Here is a 19,253-nt window from a genome sequence, read left to right on the forward strand (position 1 = left end):
GGAAAACCTGCATTGCCCTTTGTCCCAAATTAAAGAGCGGATTTTCCTGGGGAAAGTGGCATGGCAAAACAAAAAAGCACTTGGACACAGATTGGGAAAAAGCAGAGCTGTGTGCAGAAAGCATGGGGCAAAAGCTAAGTGCGGACGAGCCCTCTCTCTCGACACTCCTCTATCTTGCTCTGTTCGGACGCCTGTCTATCCCACATCATCGCTATTTGTTCAGTCCGTCTTGCTTCTTTCTTGACTGCCCTTGACAACTTTTGACCTACTGGGTCCTTACTTATCCCATTCTCTGCCTCTTCCCCACCAGCTGCTAATGTCAACTCGTGGGGACAATGAAAAGGTGCAGCGTGAGCTAAGCCACTTGCAGTCAGAGAACGACTCAGCCAAGGAGGAGGTGAAGGAGGTGCTGCAAGCTCTGGAAGAGCTGGCTGTCAACTACGACCAGAAGTCCCAGGAGGTAGAAGAGAAAAACCAGCAGAATCAGCTGCTGGTGGATGAGCTGTCCCAGAAGGTGGTAAGTGCTGGGATGCCAGGTCCTTCCTTGGGGTTAGTAAACCTTGAGATCCCTTGGTAGAGGAGGATCAGGACCACATTGAATCTTGGCTTAGTCCTCAAGAGTATAGTGTGTGTGTGCGCGCGTGCATGCGTGCGTGCGTGCACGCATATACTCTGCAATTCTGCAAAAGCGTAGGAAAAGTGCACAGTGCAGAACTGGGTGAATTCACCCTCCTTAAAATTTCAGCTTTTAAAATAAGAATCAAGTATCTACCCCTTATGGCTGCAAAAATATTCTTGAAAGCATCTGGCCAATGTCTCCTAAAATCTCTGGAGTCTGAAGAGCACTTAAATAAAATTTCCTGTTGTTGGGGATTCAGTCCTCCACGTAGCACCTTACTCCTCAGCATAACCAGTACTAGCGGTATAAATTACTCAAAACAGTAAAAAAGAAAAACTATTAAGAGTATGAGAATCTGGAGCTTGATTTGCATAATTTATACAGATTGCAGAATTCATTTATTCTTGGTGCAGAATGCTAATCTTTCTTCTTTCAAGTGTAGAATGTACCCAGTCCTGCCTTTGAGTGAACTCACAACAGTCTTTCAGGGAGGCAGAGCTAGAGCAGAGAAAGCCCCCATTCACCCTTAGTCTTCTGACTGCTGAGGCACTTCAATTTAGATCCAATTTCAAGTCCATTGCTTTGAGCCAAGCGCTCCTTGCAAGTGCTCCTTTGAAGGCTTTGTCCAGTGGCGGACTTTGGGTTCTCAAATTTCAGTGGCATCCTGCGAGACGCTAAAATTCAGTGCTCCTCCACCTCACACTCTGTTCTACAGCATTTCTTTGGTGCCCCCTGCAGTGCGACACCCAGTGCGACTGCACCTGTCACACTACACTAAAACTGCCTCTGTTTGTCCTGCAACATGTGAATCAAGAGTTCCGTAGAAAATGTTGACCTAAACTTTCAGGAATGGATTGTACTAGCATTGTGATGTGGCATTTATTTCCCTCCGAGGCTTGTGTTTGCAGAATCTGGTCCACTTCAAATGACAGAGCTGGGAGGGAAGCTTTAACCCAGCCTTTGTCAACCTGGTGTCCTCCAGTTGTTCTGGACCATGACTCACATTTCCCTAGCCATCCCATCAGACTCTGCTGATGGGAGTTGTAGCCTAACACTTTATCCTGCCAAAAGAGAGAGTTCTGTGTTTGCAAATCAGAAGTTCCGTTTTCTTGGGTTGGCTGAACCATCTTCTCACCCTGCAGGCCACCATGCTGTCCTTGGAATCAGAATTGCAGCGGTTGCAGGAGTTCAGCGCGCATCAGCGCAAGCGCATTGCTGAGGTCCTCAATGGCCTCATGAAGGATCTGAGCGAGTTCAGCGTCATTGTGGGCAATGGTGAGATCAAGCTGGTAAGAAAGAGGGGAGACACCTGGTGAGAATATACAATATTGTATGTATTATGGACCTGTAAGAGATTCCTAGCTTCAGCATTGGCCCTTCCCAATTTTACTTTTATTACAGAAAATAGCAACACAAGGGTTAACTGGAGTTGATGGTGCTACCTATGGGCAGGCTGGTACTATAACTGTGTGTTAAGCTGTGAGGCGGGATTTCTACATACCAGGTCTGAAAAGAAACAGGACAACCTGGAAAACCATTGGAATCCAAGTGTTGTATCAAGTGTTAGCCTTACTCAGAGTAAAACTCACTGAAATTAATAGACATGGCTTAGGCCCATTAATTTCAATAGTTCTCCTCTGAGTTAAACCATTCCCAGTCCAAAAAGAGGGAATGAAGGGTGGCAAATCCATATTAAATAGCTAATGTGGAAGCAATCAATTTGAATGGCTCTGCTTGCAAGGGTCATGTGGTTGAGCTGTCTGCCCCAGACAGGGGCTGCTTCAACACTATCGGTATGTTGCAGGGTGGTTTTCAGCCATATCCCAGCAAATTTAGGGTATTCAATTAAACTGGTTTTGGTGCTCTTGTCCATCAAGCCCACTTTTTTAAAAAATGAACTTTTTGTGGTTAGGAAAATGCCCCGGGAATCATGGGATAACAATTGCTTGAAGTGATGATTTATACCCTACGGGCAGACATTTTGAAAAAGAGTCAGGGTGAATGCTCAGCAAACAGATCTGGGTGGAAGAGGCTGGTCAGTGTGTTCATACCCCCTCTCCCTCTCCCCCATTCTCAGCCAGTCGAGATCAGTGGTGCCATTGAGGAGGAATTCACCGTTGCCCGGCTCTACATCAGCAAGATCAAATCGGAGGTGAAGTCTGTTGTGAAGCGCTGCCGGCAACTGGAGGGCCTTCAAGTCGAGTGTCACCGCAAGATGGAGGTGACAGGGCGAGAACTGTCTTCCTGCCAGCTCCTCATCTCTCAGGTCAGACCTGTGGGAGCCAGGACAGAAGAACTGCAGTCATGGGGAAGTGGGGCTTTGAGAATGTGGAACAAGTTAGGGAACCTTTTTTGGCTTGGCAGGCCAGACCTTTATTTCCCTGCCCCAACTTTGACAGATCCTGCCCACCATTCAAAGCTGACCTGTGCAAGGAGATTGTGATCAAGGAGGACTGATCTCCTGCTTTCTGAGGGGTGCACCAAGAGTGCCCCATGGGGAAGTCCCTTGCAAATCCAAACCAAGCAGGAATGAACTCCTCATTCATCTGCAGATGTATGAGGAGTTAAATCCTGTTTCCTGCTGCATGAGCAGCCAACCAGCCATGTCTCTACTGCTACACACCTGACAACAGGTGTGGGGCAGCTGGATGTGGTTTGGAGAAAATGGCCTCACAAGCTGAATGGGCCAGATCTGACCTGCAGACTGAAGATTCCCCAGCCCTGAGGTAGAAGGATTGTGGGGAGTCCCTCAGTGTTTCCCAATACCAAAAAACAAAAACATCAGGAAGTATAGGCACTGATTGCCCTTACCTTGACCCAGGGAGACAGGCTGGGCTTTGCTTTGATCCAGGGCAAATGGGGGCAGCTAGGGTAGTGCATCTTTCTCTTCTTCAAGAGCAGCACTGGGGCTCCTGTGGTCCTTCAAGTGCTGCTGGACTCCCAACTCCTGCCATCCCCAGCCAGCGTGGTTAGCAGTCAGGGATGATAGGAGTCTTAATCACTTGAGGGCCCACAAGTTCCCCCTTGCCTGTTCTAGATCCTTATAAACCAGAGTGCAAAAGGAAAGTAAATCTGACCAAGAAGATATCTGACTTAACAGGCTTCCTCCTTCCTCCTAGTGGGGGCAGGAAGGAGATCACTTATAAGGTGGTTCCATCCCATCTGCTCAGGTGACCTCTACCTAGTTCTAGCAGCTTTTGTGGTCTTGGATGAGTTCCTTTCCAATTCAGAGAAAGCATTCCAGCAGGGTTGGATCCGTTGGCTTACCTCTCAGCTGAAAGGGATACATTTGGTTGCATTCCACAAAACTAATGTTTGGGGAGGCTGGCAAGCCTGTCTCCCCAATGTGAGGACTTTGAAAGCCATTGCACACTCAGGTTTGCTGTGGAGTACACCCTTGACAGTAACTGCAACCTTGCTCTCTGAGAAATATGCTAGCACCTTCTCGCTGTCCTGTCCTGACCCTGGGGCATGGCAGGTGCTGTAGGGTGGCTCAGGGTCAAACTGGATAGGCTGTTAAATGCACATTTGTATTTGATGTACCTGTAAAAGTTATCTCTTGCTTGTTCTTCTCCCTGCAACCCCCCAGCATGAGGCAAAGATCCGCTCACTTACGGAGTACATGCAGAGTGTGGAGCTGAAGAAGAGGAACCTGGAGGAATCCTATGACACTCTGAGTGAAGAGCTAGCTAAACTGCAAGCCCAAGGTTAGGCTGTGCCTTGGCTTATATGTGATGCAGAACATGTGAATGGTTGCAACATTTGTGCCAGAAAATGGTGCTTGTGTGAGAGAAAGAAAGAAAGAAAGAAAGAAAGAAAGAAAGAAAGAAAGAAAGAAAGAAAGATGGAGACAGCTGCATAATGTGGTTGACTGTTAAAAGCAGAATCCTTGATCATCTGATTACACTGGGGTCTGCAATCTAGTTTGCTGACAAGCAACCTTTAGCAGATTCAAGTGCTTTTTTCATTTTCAAAGTGTTTTATGGTCTTCATTGTTTACTCTCACAACAACCCTGTGAGGCAGGCCATTTTAATTTCTACTGTACAGATGAGCTAGTTGATTAGTTGTGTTATTCTTTAAATGGACACGGACTCCACCCCATGGCTGCACAGAGGCCGAGAGATTACGCTGTGACAGTGACTTGCACACTCAAGAGGTCTGGCTGTACCCCAAGGGTTATTTATCTTCCTCCTTCTCTTTCACAGAGACTGTTCATGAAGTGGGCAAGGAGAAGGACTTGATCCAGGATACAGATGAAGTGAAGGTTCGTATCACAGCAGTGGCCTGCCTGGTTCAATCCCCAGCGTCTCCAGGTAGGGCTGAGGCAGCCCCCTGAAGAGCCACGGCTAGTCAGTGTGGACATTACTGAGTTTAGATGCACCAGTGATCTGAATCAGAATAAGGCAGCTTCCTCTGTACTTGTGGAGAGGATCCAAGGTGTGTGCTGCCATGTTCCTGGGTTTGGCTTTCTGCCTTTGTGACCTGTTTCATCCCTATCACACAGAAGGCCCTGGAAGTGCAACTGGAGAGCCACCGTGAGGCCCACCACAAACAGCTGGCGCGACTGCGTGATGAGATCAACCAGAAGCAGAAGATCATCGATGAGCTCAAGGAGTGAGTCATCCAGAGGATGGGCCAAGTCTCTTCCATGGGTGGGATGTGGTGCACCACGTAGGGTGGGTGGGTCTCATGATGAGACAGGCTGTGCAGAAGTTGGGAGACTTGGCGTACTAGCAGGGCCTGGGTGGGGGGCTGTTGTGGGCTGGAGCTGAGGCAAGGCTTGGAAGGTCTGGGCTTCTGTGAGAAGCGGAGGAGACAAACCAACCACAGCCACGTAGCTTATAGGAGGCAAGAACCAGAAGGAAAGTCAGAACCAGGAGTGAGGCAAGAGCCACTTTGGGGCTAATGGCAATGCAGCCTAGGCTCAAAGAGGTTGTGGTGTGTGGGATGCAAGCCCATGCCCCTTGTGGAAAGCTAGCTGAGAGGAGGTGTTTAGGAAGCGCATATCCAATAAGGAGCTCAAGGCGGCCAGTTCAGGGCTTGAGCCAGGCTCTCACACCCTCCACTTCCCAAAGTTATGGGGGGGGGGTTAACCTAGTTAAAAATCAGGTTGTTAGGGCTAGGAATGTGCCCAAGACTGGTAGCAGGGGAAAGGCTTAAGCAGTGGGTGAGTCAAGCAGCAGCGTCTGTGCTTTGTCCCAATCTGGGGGCTCTCAAGGACTGCAGGCCAGGGCTCTTTCGTCTCTCTCTGCCTCAAGCATTTAACATTTGCTTCCTGTGTTGATCTGAGGGGGATAAGACCTTTAAGAAAGCATGGGAGTGAAGTGATGTGTTTGCTGTCCCTGTGTTAGTGTCCCTGTTTTTCTCTCTATTCTATCCCTGCTTAGCTTGAACCAGAAATTAGAGCTTGAACTGGAGAAACTGCGTGCTGACTATGAGAAACTCAAGAGTGAGGAACAGGAGAAATCCCAGAAGCTACAGGAGCTGACGTGAGAAGACCCTCCTGCCCTTCCTTTCCCAGACACTTTCAGCGGACTCTGCTCATCCCAACCAAGGAGCAAACCACAAGAGAAACAAAAGCCAGCATTTGAGGGCAACCACCTCTGTCTAGACCAGCCTTCCCCAACCTGGTGCCCTCCAGGTGGTTTGGACTACAACTCCTACCAGCACACGATGCTATCTGAGGCTGCTGAGGATTGTAGTACAGAACATCTGGAGGGCACCACAGAGGGAACGCTGATATTGACCTACTGTGCTTAGAGGGTGGAGGGGGCATAGCTAAGTGGTGGAATACATGCTTAGCATGTGGAGGTTCCCAGTTTCAATCCTGCACTTTAAAAAGGAGAAAGTGTTGGAAAAGACTCTTTGCCTGAGACCCTGAAGAGCTGCTGTCAGTCAGAGTAGACAATGCTAGCCTAGGCAATCTGACCCAATATAAGGCAATATCCTAGATTTCTCCTGCTTTGACATGCCACTTCAAAGGCTGATTTCCCATGCCTTATGCTTAACAAGGTAGTTTGGGAATGAGAGAAACATGTTCATCCACCACTGACCCAGTCGCAGGAAATGTGGTGAGAGCTGACACTCTTCCTTCCCCAAGCATTGGCCCCAGTGTTGAGAAACTCTTAACAGATTTTAGGAGCAGGCATTAGCCAAGATTCCACTTTCCTAAACCATTGTGCACAATCTCCCCCTCCTCCACTTCAAGCACCCCTAATTAGAGATAAGCACATAGCTCCACATGCAGGTTCTGTGCCTCCATGGAATAGGAAGAATGCTCTGTAACATTCTAGAGCTCTCACTAGGGAAGTCGTAACTCAAATCCCCTCTCATGAGAGATTTCTACCTGCCTGTGCATGCCTTGAGACTAGGGGTAAGCAGCTTCCTGCTCAGTTCTCCATTTTTCTTCCACCACCAAGTCACACCCCCCCCCAATATCAGTGCCCTCATCAATGGGTGATAAGGACCAATGGGCGAGTCACCAATATGGAGGCTGTGGGCACACATGTGTCTGCAGAAGCTTTCATTGGTGTCCACAGGGTCTTCTCCAACTTGCTGGAATTAGTCTCAAAAGAAGCTTTCTTCTACCAATAGATTCCCTCCCCCCAGCCTAATTTGGGAAAATTCAGGGGGGTTACAGCAGGGGAGGAGAGAGTTGCAGCATGTGTGTGGCACCCGCAACAGTTTATCTGGTTTGCAAATATGTCTAGTAAGGTAAAGGTACCCTTGCCCATACGGGCCAGTCGTGTCCGACTCTAGGGTTGTGCGCCCATCTCACTTAAGAGGCTGGGGCCCAGCGCTGTCCGGAGACACTTCTGAGTCACGTGGCCAGCGTGACAAAGCTGCTCTGGCGAGCCGGCACCAGCGCAGCACACGGAAACGCCGTTTACCTTCCTGCTATAAAGCGGTACCTATTTATCTACTTGCACTTAGGGGTGCTTTCGAACTGCTAGGTGGGCAGGAGCTGGGACCGAAAGACGGGAGCTCACCCCGCCGCGGGGATTCGAACCGCTGACCATGCGATCAGCAAGTCCTAGGCACTGAGGTTTTACCCACAGCGCCACCCGCGTCCCTGCAAATATGTCTAGGCCCCTCCTAAAATTTGCCCACCTCTAGATCATGGTGATCAGGGGCCTGATTTGTGCCTGCCTCCCTCCCTTGCCAGATGCTGGGGTCTAGTCCTTGACATATGGGACAGCAGATCCTTTCACTGCCAGTTCTGCTTCAAGGAGCGCAACTGGACCCTTCTTCCCCACTCTCCACGTACCCCTTTAACCATCACTGTCTATCTTCTTCACAGATTTCTCTATGAGCGACATGAGCAGTCCAAACAAGACCTCAAAGGGCTGGAGGAGACTGTTGTAAGTAGCTAAAGGAGAGGTGAAGGATGGGGGCAGGGAGCTGGGCTGAAGCCCCCAGCCTGGTCTCACCACCTCATCCCTGCCTTTCTTCTCGTACCCCTCCAGGCCCGTGAACTCCAGACCCTCCACAACCTTCGCAAGCTGTTCGTTCAAGACGTCACGACTCGAGTTAAGAAAGTATGTTGTCGTTCTTTTAGCCAACTTCATTGTTTATTCAGCATTTATACAGGGTTCCCTAGGGAAATCTGTTCCCCTCCTGACTCCCACCTCTCATCAGGCTCAACTTGCATGGGTCAGTGATCAGGGATGATGGGAGTTGTAGTCCAGCAATAACTGGAGGATGACAGGCTCCCCACAAACACTTTAGAGGGTTGAGAACCCTTCACATACACTCAGAAATCCTTATAACAAATGTTTAAAGGCATGTTAGTGGTGCTAGCCCTATGTTGCACCCTGAAGGAGTCGGCTAAGCCTGGGAGATGGTGGCTCACCTGAGGCCATCATGGCAGAGGCAAGATTTGATCCAAGCACCTCCCGCTTCACAGCTCTGCTCTACACTAGCTGCTTACTTCTGAAACCCTTGGCTTCTTTCAGCAGCACAAAAGGAAATCTGCTTGAGCCCTTAGTCAACTCTAAAACTGAGCAGTGCTTTGATTTTAAAGAGGGAGCTATGGGGCCCCAAACGTGCCTGCAGGCCACATTCCCCAGGAAACCCATTTCCATTCTTACTGGAAATTCAGCAAGTCACTCCACATGCTCTGGCCCATTCAGAGCCAGCTGTGTCTCCCATTCCAGGATACACCAGTATGCTGCAGCACTGTCCTTAATCCTATGCTAGCCTCATTATATCATTAATAATAACCACCACCACCACCACCATAATAGCCTCATTATTCTGGAGCAAGCCACCCAAGGAAGCCTCCCAGAACCCTGCCTATTTTGGGGCTGGCCAATCAAACGAAGGGATTGGGTTTGGAGTCTGGTTGTGTGGCTGCATAACTTTGGCTGGGTTTTCTATCCCATCCCATTCACGCTCCTAGAGGTACAAGTTCACTCTGTATTTGCCTTCCAGAGCGCGGAGCTGGAACCCGAGGATAGCGGGGGGGCTCATTCCCAGAAGCAGAAGATTTCCTTTCTTGAGAACAACCTGGAGCAGCTTACAAAAGTTCACAAACAGGTGAGTGGGTGGATGGGAGCTGGAGAACCAGCGTAAGTGGGGTGGGTGGATGAGGGTGGAGAACCATCTGGGCAAGGTAAGACAGCTGGTGAGTGCAGCCCTGTTTGTTTATTTATTTATATATCTACACTCAGCCCTCTGGGTGGGAAGCCTCCCCCCCCCTCCTTCTCCACTTCGCATTGTCTCTGTGTATTGTAGCAGCTGTGAATGTTTCTTCATGACCCCCTCTACTTTGCTGGAAACGCTATCTGGATTTTCTCCCAGTCCCACCCCCCTCCACTCGCAAAACCAGCTTGGCAGAAAGCACTGCATGAGGGGCTCATACACTCATCCTTGCTAGATATATTGTCTCTGTGGCTATCCCCTTCCCCAATCAAACCTTGCTTAGACCATTTAGTATGGTCTAAGGGACCAGGGGACCTGTGGGACCAGGGGACCAGGGAACCTGTGACTCTCCAGATGTTGTTGGAGTCCCAACTTCTATCAGGTCCAGCCAGCATGACTTATGGTAAGGGATAATGGGAGTTATAGCCCATCAACATTTGGAGGGTCACAGATTCCCCATCCATGAATTAGATCCTCTCCCCCTTCCACCATACCAGAGCCACTCCTGCCAATGTGGCTCTGGTATGGTGCCAGATTTAGATCCTGGGCAGCTCCTAAAATAGGCACAGACTTCCAGTTTGTGCTGAGCCATCTGCACGCTTGTTTTGCCCACCTGCAACATTCTGCCCATCTTACTGTGCCACTGCTGAGAAATCTTGCCAAGCAACCCCCCTGCAGTGGTGGTGTTTGGGCTGAGAGTGGCGTTTGGGTCTAAGTGGGAAGGCTCTGTGTTGTTTATGTATCTTTCTTGTGTGTATGGGTTGCTGATGTGGGCAGGGGTGACCTGTCCCATTTTGCAACCTGAGGTGAAGCGGGAATGTGCCACCTCCTGCCCTACTGCCATGCCACAAGATTGCTAGACATCTCGGAAGTAAAACCCACCCTCTGGCTGATTGACACTCCAAGCTAGCCAGTGGCTCAAAGAGAACGAGGGAACTGTTTCCTGGAGCAGCAGCTTCAGCCAAAGAGTGACAATGGCAACAACTCATTCAAAGCTAAGTCTTTGCTCTGCCTTCTCAGTAAGCGGCTTGCCCAGGAGATGAGCTCTTCTAAAAGAAAGCAGGCAGCTACCCCTCCCCCCCATTTCTCTCTCACTCACACTGGTTTTCTTTTGCTTCAAACATAGTTAGAGAGCTCATCTCAGCTAAAAGAAAAGAACTCACTCAGAAACTCACAGATGGTACCTAACATCACAGAAACCAGTGCTGATATGCCCAGGAGCCTCACCAAAATGCTGGAGCGGCTGCACCTCTACAGGCCCATACCTTCACGTGTGGTGGGAATGCCCCATAATCCAACCCTTGGGGGCAGCACTCCTACAATAAATGTGCAAAATAACTAAACAGGTATTAGAAGTCGCCCTAGTACTGGCCCTATTGAACATTTTCCAATATAATAATGTCCACTCACATTATAAAGAGCTTATAACCCACCTACTCTCAGTAGCCAGAAGCACCATAGCCGGGCACTGGAGAGACCTGTCAGGAGTAAACATGGACCAATGGTATCAAATAGTATGGGAAATACCCTTATTAGAAAAGCTGATAAACTGAAACTGACACAAATACGGACAAATAGAAGAAGCTGCCTTCACCAGAGTATGGTTCCCCTTCAGCCCAATAAGACAACAATAAGAATACGCTGACAGCATATGACTCAATATGGCCAACCTGATCCAAAAATCCATCCCCTCACACACATATAAACAAATCTCACTACATCCAAGCAAAGTCAACCAACCAAATCCTAGGCCAGTCCCAACTTCTCTCACCACCAAGGAAATACAACAGGTTAATAGTAAGAGAATCTACACAAGTGATGCTGACACAAAACCCGACACATACACTAAGTAGAAGAATAGAAGCATTACCACCCCACCCTCCTCCCTTTCCCCCCACTTCTTACCAACCTTATATTGTTGGTAAGAATATCTTGCTTACAGAATATCTTACTGTTGGTAAGAATATCTTACAAAAAAAAATGAAACTGATCTGTAGGAAACACAGCTTGAAAAAATAGACAATGCACATATTTTTGTAAACTAAGAAATCTTTAATAATTTTTTTTAAAAAAAACCCATAGAGAGCTTTCTCTCTAATCTAAACTTGTTGAGGTAGCCAGTGGCAGAGAAACCCTCAAAGGAAGCAGGAGGCTGTCCACCTGCCCCCCCCCCGGGCCACCTCTCTCTCTTTCCAGATTCCTCCTACCTGTCCCTTATTTTGCCCATCCAAAGGTGGAAACTCTATTTAGAAAAGTGAAGTGTGCATGTGCTTGCTCTCTCTCTTGACTGTATGTGTAAAGTGTGGGGACATGGGTAGGGAAGTGATCAGAGAGAGTGCTACCCATGTCACACATGAAAAAATCCAAATATGCTCACTGGCCTAAAAGGTGGGAAACCTCTGGCGTAATAGTCCTGCAGCCACAGAGACAGCACTTGAGCAGCTTAGTGGGGGAAAGGTAGAATATACACTTTGCCTGCAGAAAGACCCATGTTCTTCGATTCCCAGTATCTCCAGGCAGCTTTTTATATACCAGTGGGCATGAGGGTAATAGGCTTAGAACATGTAACCTGGTTGCATGAATGTGTGCGGTCAAAAAGGCATCTTTGGTTCTTTTTCACCTCTCATTTGCTTCTTACATTTTATTCTGTTCCTTCTCCAAGGCTTCAGAGTAATAAACATGGGGTCAGGCCTACACGGTTGAGCGAGTCCAAATTCTATATGTGGCCTGAAAGAGCTTGCCAACAGCAAGGGAAATAAGATTCACTGGTGGAAACTTGCAGTCTGAGGGGCACTGATGCCAGGGCAGCCTAGGGACACCACCAACCCAGTGCTGATGTTACAGATGTGAAAGGGGGTTCTATGCCAAATCCACATGCTCCTCCCATCCACTTCCTCTCCCAAAATGTTGTTATCATCTACAATCATCTGTGTTTTTTTGAGGGGGGGTTGTAGAGGGGGACACTAGAATTGCTTCCAGACATCCTGTTTATTGAGCAGCCAACCTGATTTGTTTGCATAGAGATAAGTCAAAACTGGCTGCTTATTCAGCATTCATTCTTATTTGTCTTCATTGATGTGATGCTGCTTCAAGAGTTACCCCACCCCTTTCCAATGCTTTCTCCCACCACTTTCCTTATTGCAAAAAGTCAATTTTTAGGGGAAGTAAGTTTGTTGCACAGGAGTGCCAAATCCTCTGTAACTGCCCAACCTGAATTTGCCCATATGTGATAGAATCCCACCTGAAAGCAGTGGCAGTCTGGAAGCACCCCAAGATTCCTCATTTGTCCCCTGGCTGCCATGTAATCAGCCATTAGTGATGACTAATGTGAGTCAGGCCACCTTATTTTCTTTCTCTATTACAAACAAGACTCCTGTGCAAACTGGAGGGGGTTTTGGTAGCGGGGCGGGAGGAGCAGACAGGCTCCAGATCCTGAATCAAATGATGGGGCAAGGAGGAAGTGGATATTGATCATGAGGGCTTGACATGTGTTTAGAGGTGAATGGCTCTTTTACAGTTCTGCCCCCTTTGGAGACTTGTGTGCTAACCACTGGAATGGACTGGTTCAGTCCAAGGTTGGGTGGGAGTAGGAAAACAATGAACCTCAGAATGGATGCTGAACTGACATTTGCTGTATTCATTTCCTGCCTTGCTTCCCAGCCCAGACTTTCTCTGGATTGTTTGTGTGTCTAAGCTTTCACATCCTTCCATTATCCCTGCTGTTATCTCTTTCCCCCATAGAATTCTCTGTACTTAGCAGATGTTGGGCTGGTGTGTCCTACCCAACAGTTCAGCCCCCAAAAGAGGAGTTCCCTTGCTTGCAGCTCTAGGAAGGAAGGATGGGTACCGTCTTCATACAGTCAGCCATAGGCACACTCTGTTGCTGGGGTGTTTAACTTGTCCCTCTCTGAGTCTCCAGAGCAGGGTTTGGCTGGGGACTCTGTCAGGGTGCTCAGTCACTGTCTGTGTCCCCCTTTTCCCCTCGCTGCTGCACCCTAGTTGGATCGCTGGGTCTCCAAGGTACCGTATGGCCTCTCCCCCATGTTTATCTGCCTGCTGCGCTGGGCAGGAAATGTTTGCACTTGGTGACCAAATTGGGAGCACATGCATATGGGGGGGGGCAGTCAGGTGTCTGTTTCCTCCTCACCATTTCACTGCCATGGCAAGCCTATCCACGTTGACAACTGTGGCATCATCTGGTACTAGGCCTCTCACTGCTACCATGGCAACCCCAGTCACTGTGGCCTGCATGGCTGACACCATGGCCCCATTCTTGGCAATCTCATGTGTGTGTGACTTCTATGGCATCTGGCAGTTCTGCTGCCATGGCAACACTGACCAGTTTTTGCCTGTCCACCAGCAGCTGCTACAAGGGAAAGAAACAGTGAAATAAAAGTGAGTTGCTCCTCTCTAAATTCTCAACAGCGGCTCTCTCTCTCCTCTGCTTCAGGAATAGGTGGGGGTGTTGTAAAGATTGGAAATAGCTAGTTTTGGACTCTGGAGAAACTCACAGATCAAGGCCCTGTGGTTTTCTGGAAAGGCATGATTCAAAAGCCCCCAGCCTTCCCCCCACCCCCAATATCAATCTCTCAGATGTGGGAGTCAAATGTTATCACCTCAGATATTTTCTCCCTCTCCCTTGGAGGCTGTGCTACCCAGTGGCTCCCCTGCTATATATTTTTTTATATAATCATGCTGGTGGCTGCCCCCGCCCCCCCGCGCTTATTCACCTCTTGCTGCCGTGCTCTTGACCTCCTTGCATGCTACTCACCCACCTGCCTGTAGATTATAGTTTGTGTTTGATGGGAGAGCTAAAGGATTGCCTGGGCCTGGAGAAGGGAGGCGCTCACCTTCAGACCCTCAATTTGCACCTCATGGTATTCTCCTGTGCTGCAGCATGGTGCACGGCTTAGATCTGTGACACTTGGGCAAAGACTGGGACCCACCAGCTTAGAGAGAGCCGGGGGTGGATGCTACTTTGAATGGACGGGAGCTTGTCACCAGCATCCAGGCTGAATACAGGTTCTAATGAATACAGGTTCATATGTTTTTGATGACAGATGGAGTACATTTGGCACTCCAGGTGTTGTTGAACTCTAGCTCCCACCTGCCCTAGCTAGAACAACCAATGGTCAGGAATTATAGAAGTTGGAGCCCAGCAATATATGGAAGGCTAGAGATTCCCCAATGCTGCCTTTAATACAGAGGTGGCTAACCGGTCACTCTCCAGATGTTGTCAAACTCCAGTTCCCATCATCTCTGACCATTGGCCATGTTGTTGAGGGGCTGGTGGGAGCTGGGAGTCTAACAACATCTGGAGGGTGACATTGGTCAGCCACCTCTGCTTTAATAGATGTGCAACAGGAGGAATGTCCCCCCCCCCATATTATCATAGCTCTGCTATGGTGGCAGAAACTATATTTACTGAAAATGCCCTTCTGTGTAACTATTTCAGTGTCTGAGAGCTCTGCCATCTCTTCAAACTAGGAGGCCCAAGGCTAGTTCCACAGTATAGTCACACAGATGTGGTGGATTCACTAGCTGGGTGTTCAGACACAGGACAGGAGTAAGAATCCAGATGCTCAGAGGCCATAGATGCCTTCCCAGAGATGAGGGGGGTGTTTAGCATTCTTGCAGAACATATATGGTGTGGGAAGTGGGCATGTGAGGCTTCTGGGACAGGGTCCAAAACAGGGCGCAAGTGTTTTTTCTGGAAATGGGAGGCTAATGCCTGGAGGACTAGCAGAGTAGAAATGCATTGGAGTGAGGGCAAGCGCCAGTGTTTTGGGTCTTCAGAGGCCCCTCTGCCTCATCTTCTTTATCCATCCTCCCTGTTTCCCTTCTCTCCCTGTGAACTCATGGGGCTCAGCTGGTTCGCGACAATGCAGATTTGCGTTGTGAGCTTCCTAAACTGGAGAAACGTCTTCGGGCTACGGCTGAGAGAGTTAAGGCCCTGGAGGGTGCACTGAAGGAGGCTAAGGAAGGGGCTATGAAAGACAAGCGTCGCTACCAGCAGGAGGTGGACCGCATCAAGGAGGCCGTGCGCTACAAGAACAGCATGAAGCGCAACCACTCTGCACAGATTGGTAAGCAAGCAAGCAGCAAGTGGGGGGGGGGTTGCATGTGGAAATTGCTGGTACTGTGGTAACCTTATGTATGCGCATTCAGATGTTGCATCTCACTGTGTTCAGTGAGGATGGCTCTCTGATAAAAATTTCTACTCTGCTTCATATATTTAAAATATTTCTAAGTGGTGTACAAAAAAGAAGCAACAACAGACAACTTAAACATCTTACAAAAATAGGCAGGTACATATAAAAATGTTACATTATTACAAAGTTAATAATATATAAAAATCAATATCAGTTCATTTCCATCTCAGCCTCTGGATTCTCACCCAGGGCCAAACAAACTCAGCTCACCCACAAAAGTCTCACAATGAGATGAGTTCCTGGAGACAGTGGAGATCACCCTGGTCTTTGATTTTAGACTCGCTTTTTATGGGCAGGCTAAGGTGGGAGGAGACGGAGGGTAAGTTTTGTTGCACAAGTGCAAGTCCTTGTACAAATGGGATGACTTGTTGGCTCGAACCCTGAAGTTCTTGTGGTAGCTTGCGACACATTTAAAATACAATAAAATGGACAAGAGTTACTAGAGTGTGACATGGGTATTGGCATTCCAGCTGAGTCTTCTGGTCTGTTAATGGCTGCCAAGTAATCAGAAGCTGCGTACTTCACAGGGCAGCACATCCTCATTGGGTTGCTCCAGATGTTTCTCATTGTGGCTCTGGTGTCAGATGCAGGAGGCACTGGAGGAGTAAAAGTGCTAGAGGCCTCCCCACCCCTCTTCAGATGTTCCAGCTATGAAACTCTAGAAAATACCATGTATGTTGATGCTGCTGTAGACACTGATGGCTGGTAGGAAGGAAGAAACTTGCACACTGGCTGTTCTAAGAGCCGTTGGCTAAGCTACGCGGGGGAGGAGAAGCTCAGAATGAATAAATGAATTCATATGTTGTGCTATGTCTGCTATCTGTGTCCCTTTGCAGCCAAGCCGGTGCGGCCAGGGCACTACCCAGCTTCATCCCCCACCAACGCCTATGGTGTCCGCAACCCTGAATGCATCAGCTACACCAACAGCCTCTTCCAGAACTATCAGAATGTCTACCTGCAGAATGCTGGCAGCACTGGGCCTGACAGCTAGTGAGTATCCTTCGCCTGCTCAGAAGAATAATGCGCAAACTATTTCTGGGTCACTAAAATCCCACCCTCTGGCTTAAATCAAGGCCTACTTGATAGGCTTGCCTAGTCCTATTCCCAGGCCAACTTTTTTGAACCAAGAGGCAAGGCTTTTTGTCCCCTGATTCATATTCTGTTTTCCACCTCACATCAGATCAGAAACTCTGGCTCACCAGTAAGCAGCTGCATACCAAGGATAAAAGAATTTTATTAGACTGAGCTGTTGCTGGAGATGATTAAAAAACCTCAGCTTGTACAGTTCAACCTACTTTAAAAATAAATAAATCTTAATAAATGTTCATTGAGATTGAAACTATTGAAATAATTATTGCAGTCAGGAAGGAAAATTGTGAAATGGACTTTCTTGCTCCCACTGATGATTTTATGAGATGTGTACCCACCCTGTTTCCAGACTATATGCTATCTACAGGAATCCAGCAGTGACTCCCCCAATGGGCATATGGTCTCCTTCTATTCGCTAGTCAGATCTTGCAAGCCCTCATAATCCATGCCTTTCCTCCCCAAGCCCATTAGGAAGCCCATTGCTTTGGAGGGCTCCAATCAGCCCTTTCCCCCACCCCACCAGACCACAGGTGGAAAGAGTCCCAGACTTCCATTCAGCCCTCACAAATCACTTTCTCTGCTTTTCCCCCACCCAGCTTTACCAATGCCTCTTCCAGCAGTGGAAGCAGCTCCTCCAATGCCCCTCTGACCTCCTATCAGAAGCTCAATGTGGATAACGGTAAGGGGCTGGGGCAGTGAGAGATGCATGTACGTACATGAGGCAGGAGAGTGCCTCGGGGAGCTGTATACATTCACTTCTTTGAACTGCCTGTAGTTGCCTCTGATGGCTGCCTGGGACCTTTCTAGAGCCCACCAAACCAAGAGTAAACTTTCGTACAGCAGTATTGGGTATATTGTGGACAGCGTTTATCCTCTTGGGCGTGGGATTGACTTCTCTTTGAACACCTCAGGGTCCCTTCTAACTCTACAATTCTGTGATTCTAACTTTAATGCTGCCGTTTTTATCCTTCTATGTTATTCACCTGGACCATTGCCCAGGAAATGCCACAGACATCAATGATAACAGGTGAGAAACTGCAGGGTGGAACTCTACTGAGGGAGGTTCCTTAGAGATTGAATAAAATAGTTCCATTGGTCATTCAGGGTGGCTGGATACCAAAAAAAGACTATCACTTTCTATGTGCAGGCGTAGGGGGGAAAGTTGAATAAGTGGGAGAGGGGATGTCTGAGCTGCCATGCATTAAATTTCCCTTCCTGTAGAAGTGACCTGCCCTGTGGGGTTGAAGCTGATGAACAAGCCAAGCTCTTCCCGCTTCACCAAGAGACTGCAGCCAGCTAATAGCAGCAGCAGCACCAACTTCCCTATCGGGCCTCAACACACCATCAGGTACAGCCCTACAGCAGCTCATTCCCTTTTCTGTCTTCTCAGGAATCTAACAAGCCTTTCTTTCAACTCTCTGCACCTATGCTGTTACTTTCTCTCAAGATTTACCAAGCTGCACAGGACCATAGATAGGAACACAAGTACTCTCTCATTGTGTACAACTTCAGAGGCCAAACCCCCAACATAGTCCCTAAGAACTAGGAGACTGCTTCATTAAAAAGAAGCCTGGCACAAGTAGGACATCCTATACCTAAAGCATCCTTTAAAAAGGACTCCTAGAGATGGTACAGATCCCACTATTAACATTCCACAGCTTGCCCACCACCTGACATCCCACCCACCCACCACACAAGCAGGAAGCCACAGCAGGACCATCAGCGACAATGCAAGCATTCAAATTTTCTCTTTAGATGTTGCATCAAAGGTAACATTACAGAGCATGTGTACATAGGAATATAAGGATATAGGAAGTTGCTTTGACCAAGGCAGACCAATGGTCCATCTGGCTCAGTATTGTCCATGCTAACTGGCTGGTGCTCTCCAGGGTTGTAGACAAAGGACATTCCCAGCCTTATTTGGAGGCATTTCCATCCCTACAGTTACTCCCTGAAAGACTGGGGAGGGATATATATTTGCCCTCTCCTTTATTTTCTTGTTAAAAAGCTCTCTGCCTGAGACCCTGGAGAGCCACTGCGAGTCAGAGTAGTCAATACTCCATCTTGAAGAAGGTAGTGGTGCGTTCCTTCCTTATGAAGACCTCCCTGGACCCATAAGTGTTAAATCACCCAGTAGTGAATACCTCATTTTGAGCAAGGTGCTAGAAAGGGTGGTGGCAGCACAGCTTCAGGCTTGCTTGGAAGAAATTGAGTATGCATCCCAGTTGGTCACTCTGGTTGGTCACTCTGGTTGATGACATTTGTCAGGAGAGAGATGTGGGGAGTACAGCCTTACTCATTCTCTATGATCTCTTAGCGCTTTTGATACTGGTGACCATGGTATCCTTCTGGAGTGGCTCAGGGAGGTGGTGTTGCAGACGCTGTACTTCAGTGCTTCCACTCTTACTTCCAGGGGCATTTCTAGAAAGTAGGTATGGGGGGGCACCTTTCAGTGCCATGGGAGCTGTCCTTTGCTGTCCAGTAAAGTTCCATCTTGTTCCCCATACGCTTTAACATCTATGTGAACCTGCTGAGCCGTCATTAGGAGATTTGGAGTGATGTGTTACCAATATGTGGACCCAGTCTAGTTGTGCTTGCAATTTGATTTGAACTGTTGCTAATACTGTATTTTTTTATTACTGTAACCCACCCAGGGACCTTCTAGTGGTGGTGGGACTAGTAGTAGCAA

At 48.3% G+C, this 19,253-nt stretch overlaps 1 protein-coding gene across 3 annotated transcripts in view; it reads left to right on the plus strand.

The window, feature by feature from the left end:
* The window catches only part of KIF5A (kinesin family member 5A), a 55,389-nt gene that overhangs the window by 34,466 nt on the left and 1,670 nt on the right, over positions 1-19,253 (plus strand). For 2 of the 3 annotated variants that reach the window (XM_081900710.1, XM_081900711.1), the window contains exons 14-29: positions 311-517; positions 1,762-1,908; positions 2,697-2,885; positions 4,209-4,326; positions 4,826-4,884; positions 5,125-5,234; positions 6,008-6,109; positions 7,921-7,981; positions 8,087-8,158; positions 9,054-9,158; positions 13,263-13,283; positions 15,133-15,349; positions 16,312-16,465; positions 17,161-17,243; positions 17,564-17,591; positions 17,786-17,912. In XM_081900710.1, the coding sequence (XP_081756836.1) occupies positions 311-517; positions 1,762-1,908; positions 2,697-2,885; positions 4,209-4,326; positions 4,826-4,884; positions 5,125-5,234; positions 6,008-6,109; positions 7,921-7,981; positions 8,087-8,158; positions 9,054-9,158; positions 13,263-13,283; positions 15,133-15,349; positions 16,312-16,465; positions 17,161-17,243; positions 17,564-17,591; positions 17,786-17,864 (1,752 nt within the window). In that variant the 3' untranslated portion in view covers positions 17,865-17,912. The remainder of the gene's footprint in view (positions 1-310; positions 518-1,761; positions 1,909-2,696; positions 2,886-4,208; positions 4,327-4,825; positions 4,885-5,124; positions 5,235-6,007; positions 6,110-7,920; positions 7,982-8,086; positions 8,159-9,053; positions 9,159-13,262; positions 13,284-15,132; positions 15,350-16,311; positions 16,466-17,160; positions 17,244-17,563; positions 17,592-17,785; positions 17,913-19,253) is intronic. The other variant, XM_081900712.1, reaches the window with a different exon arrangement.

The sequence above is a fragment of the Podarcis melisellensis genome, assembly GCF_964234715.1.
Source record: "Podarcis melisellensis genome assembly, chromosome: 2".
Lineage (NCBI taxonomy): Eukaryota > Metazoa > Chordata > Lepidosauria > Squamata > Lacertidae > Podarcis > Podarcis melisellensis.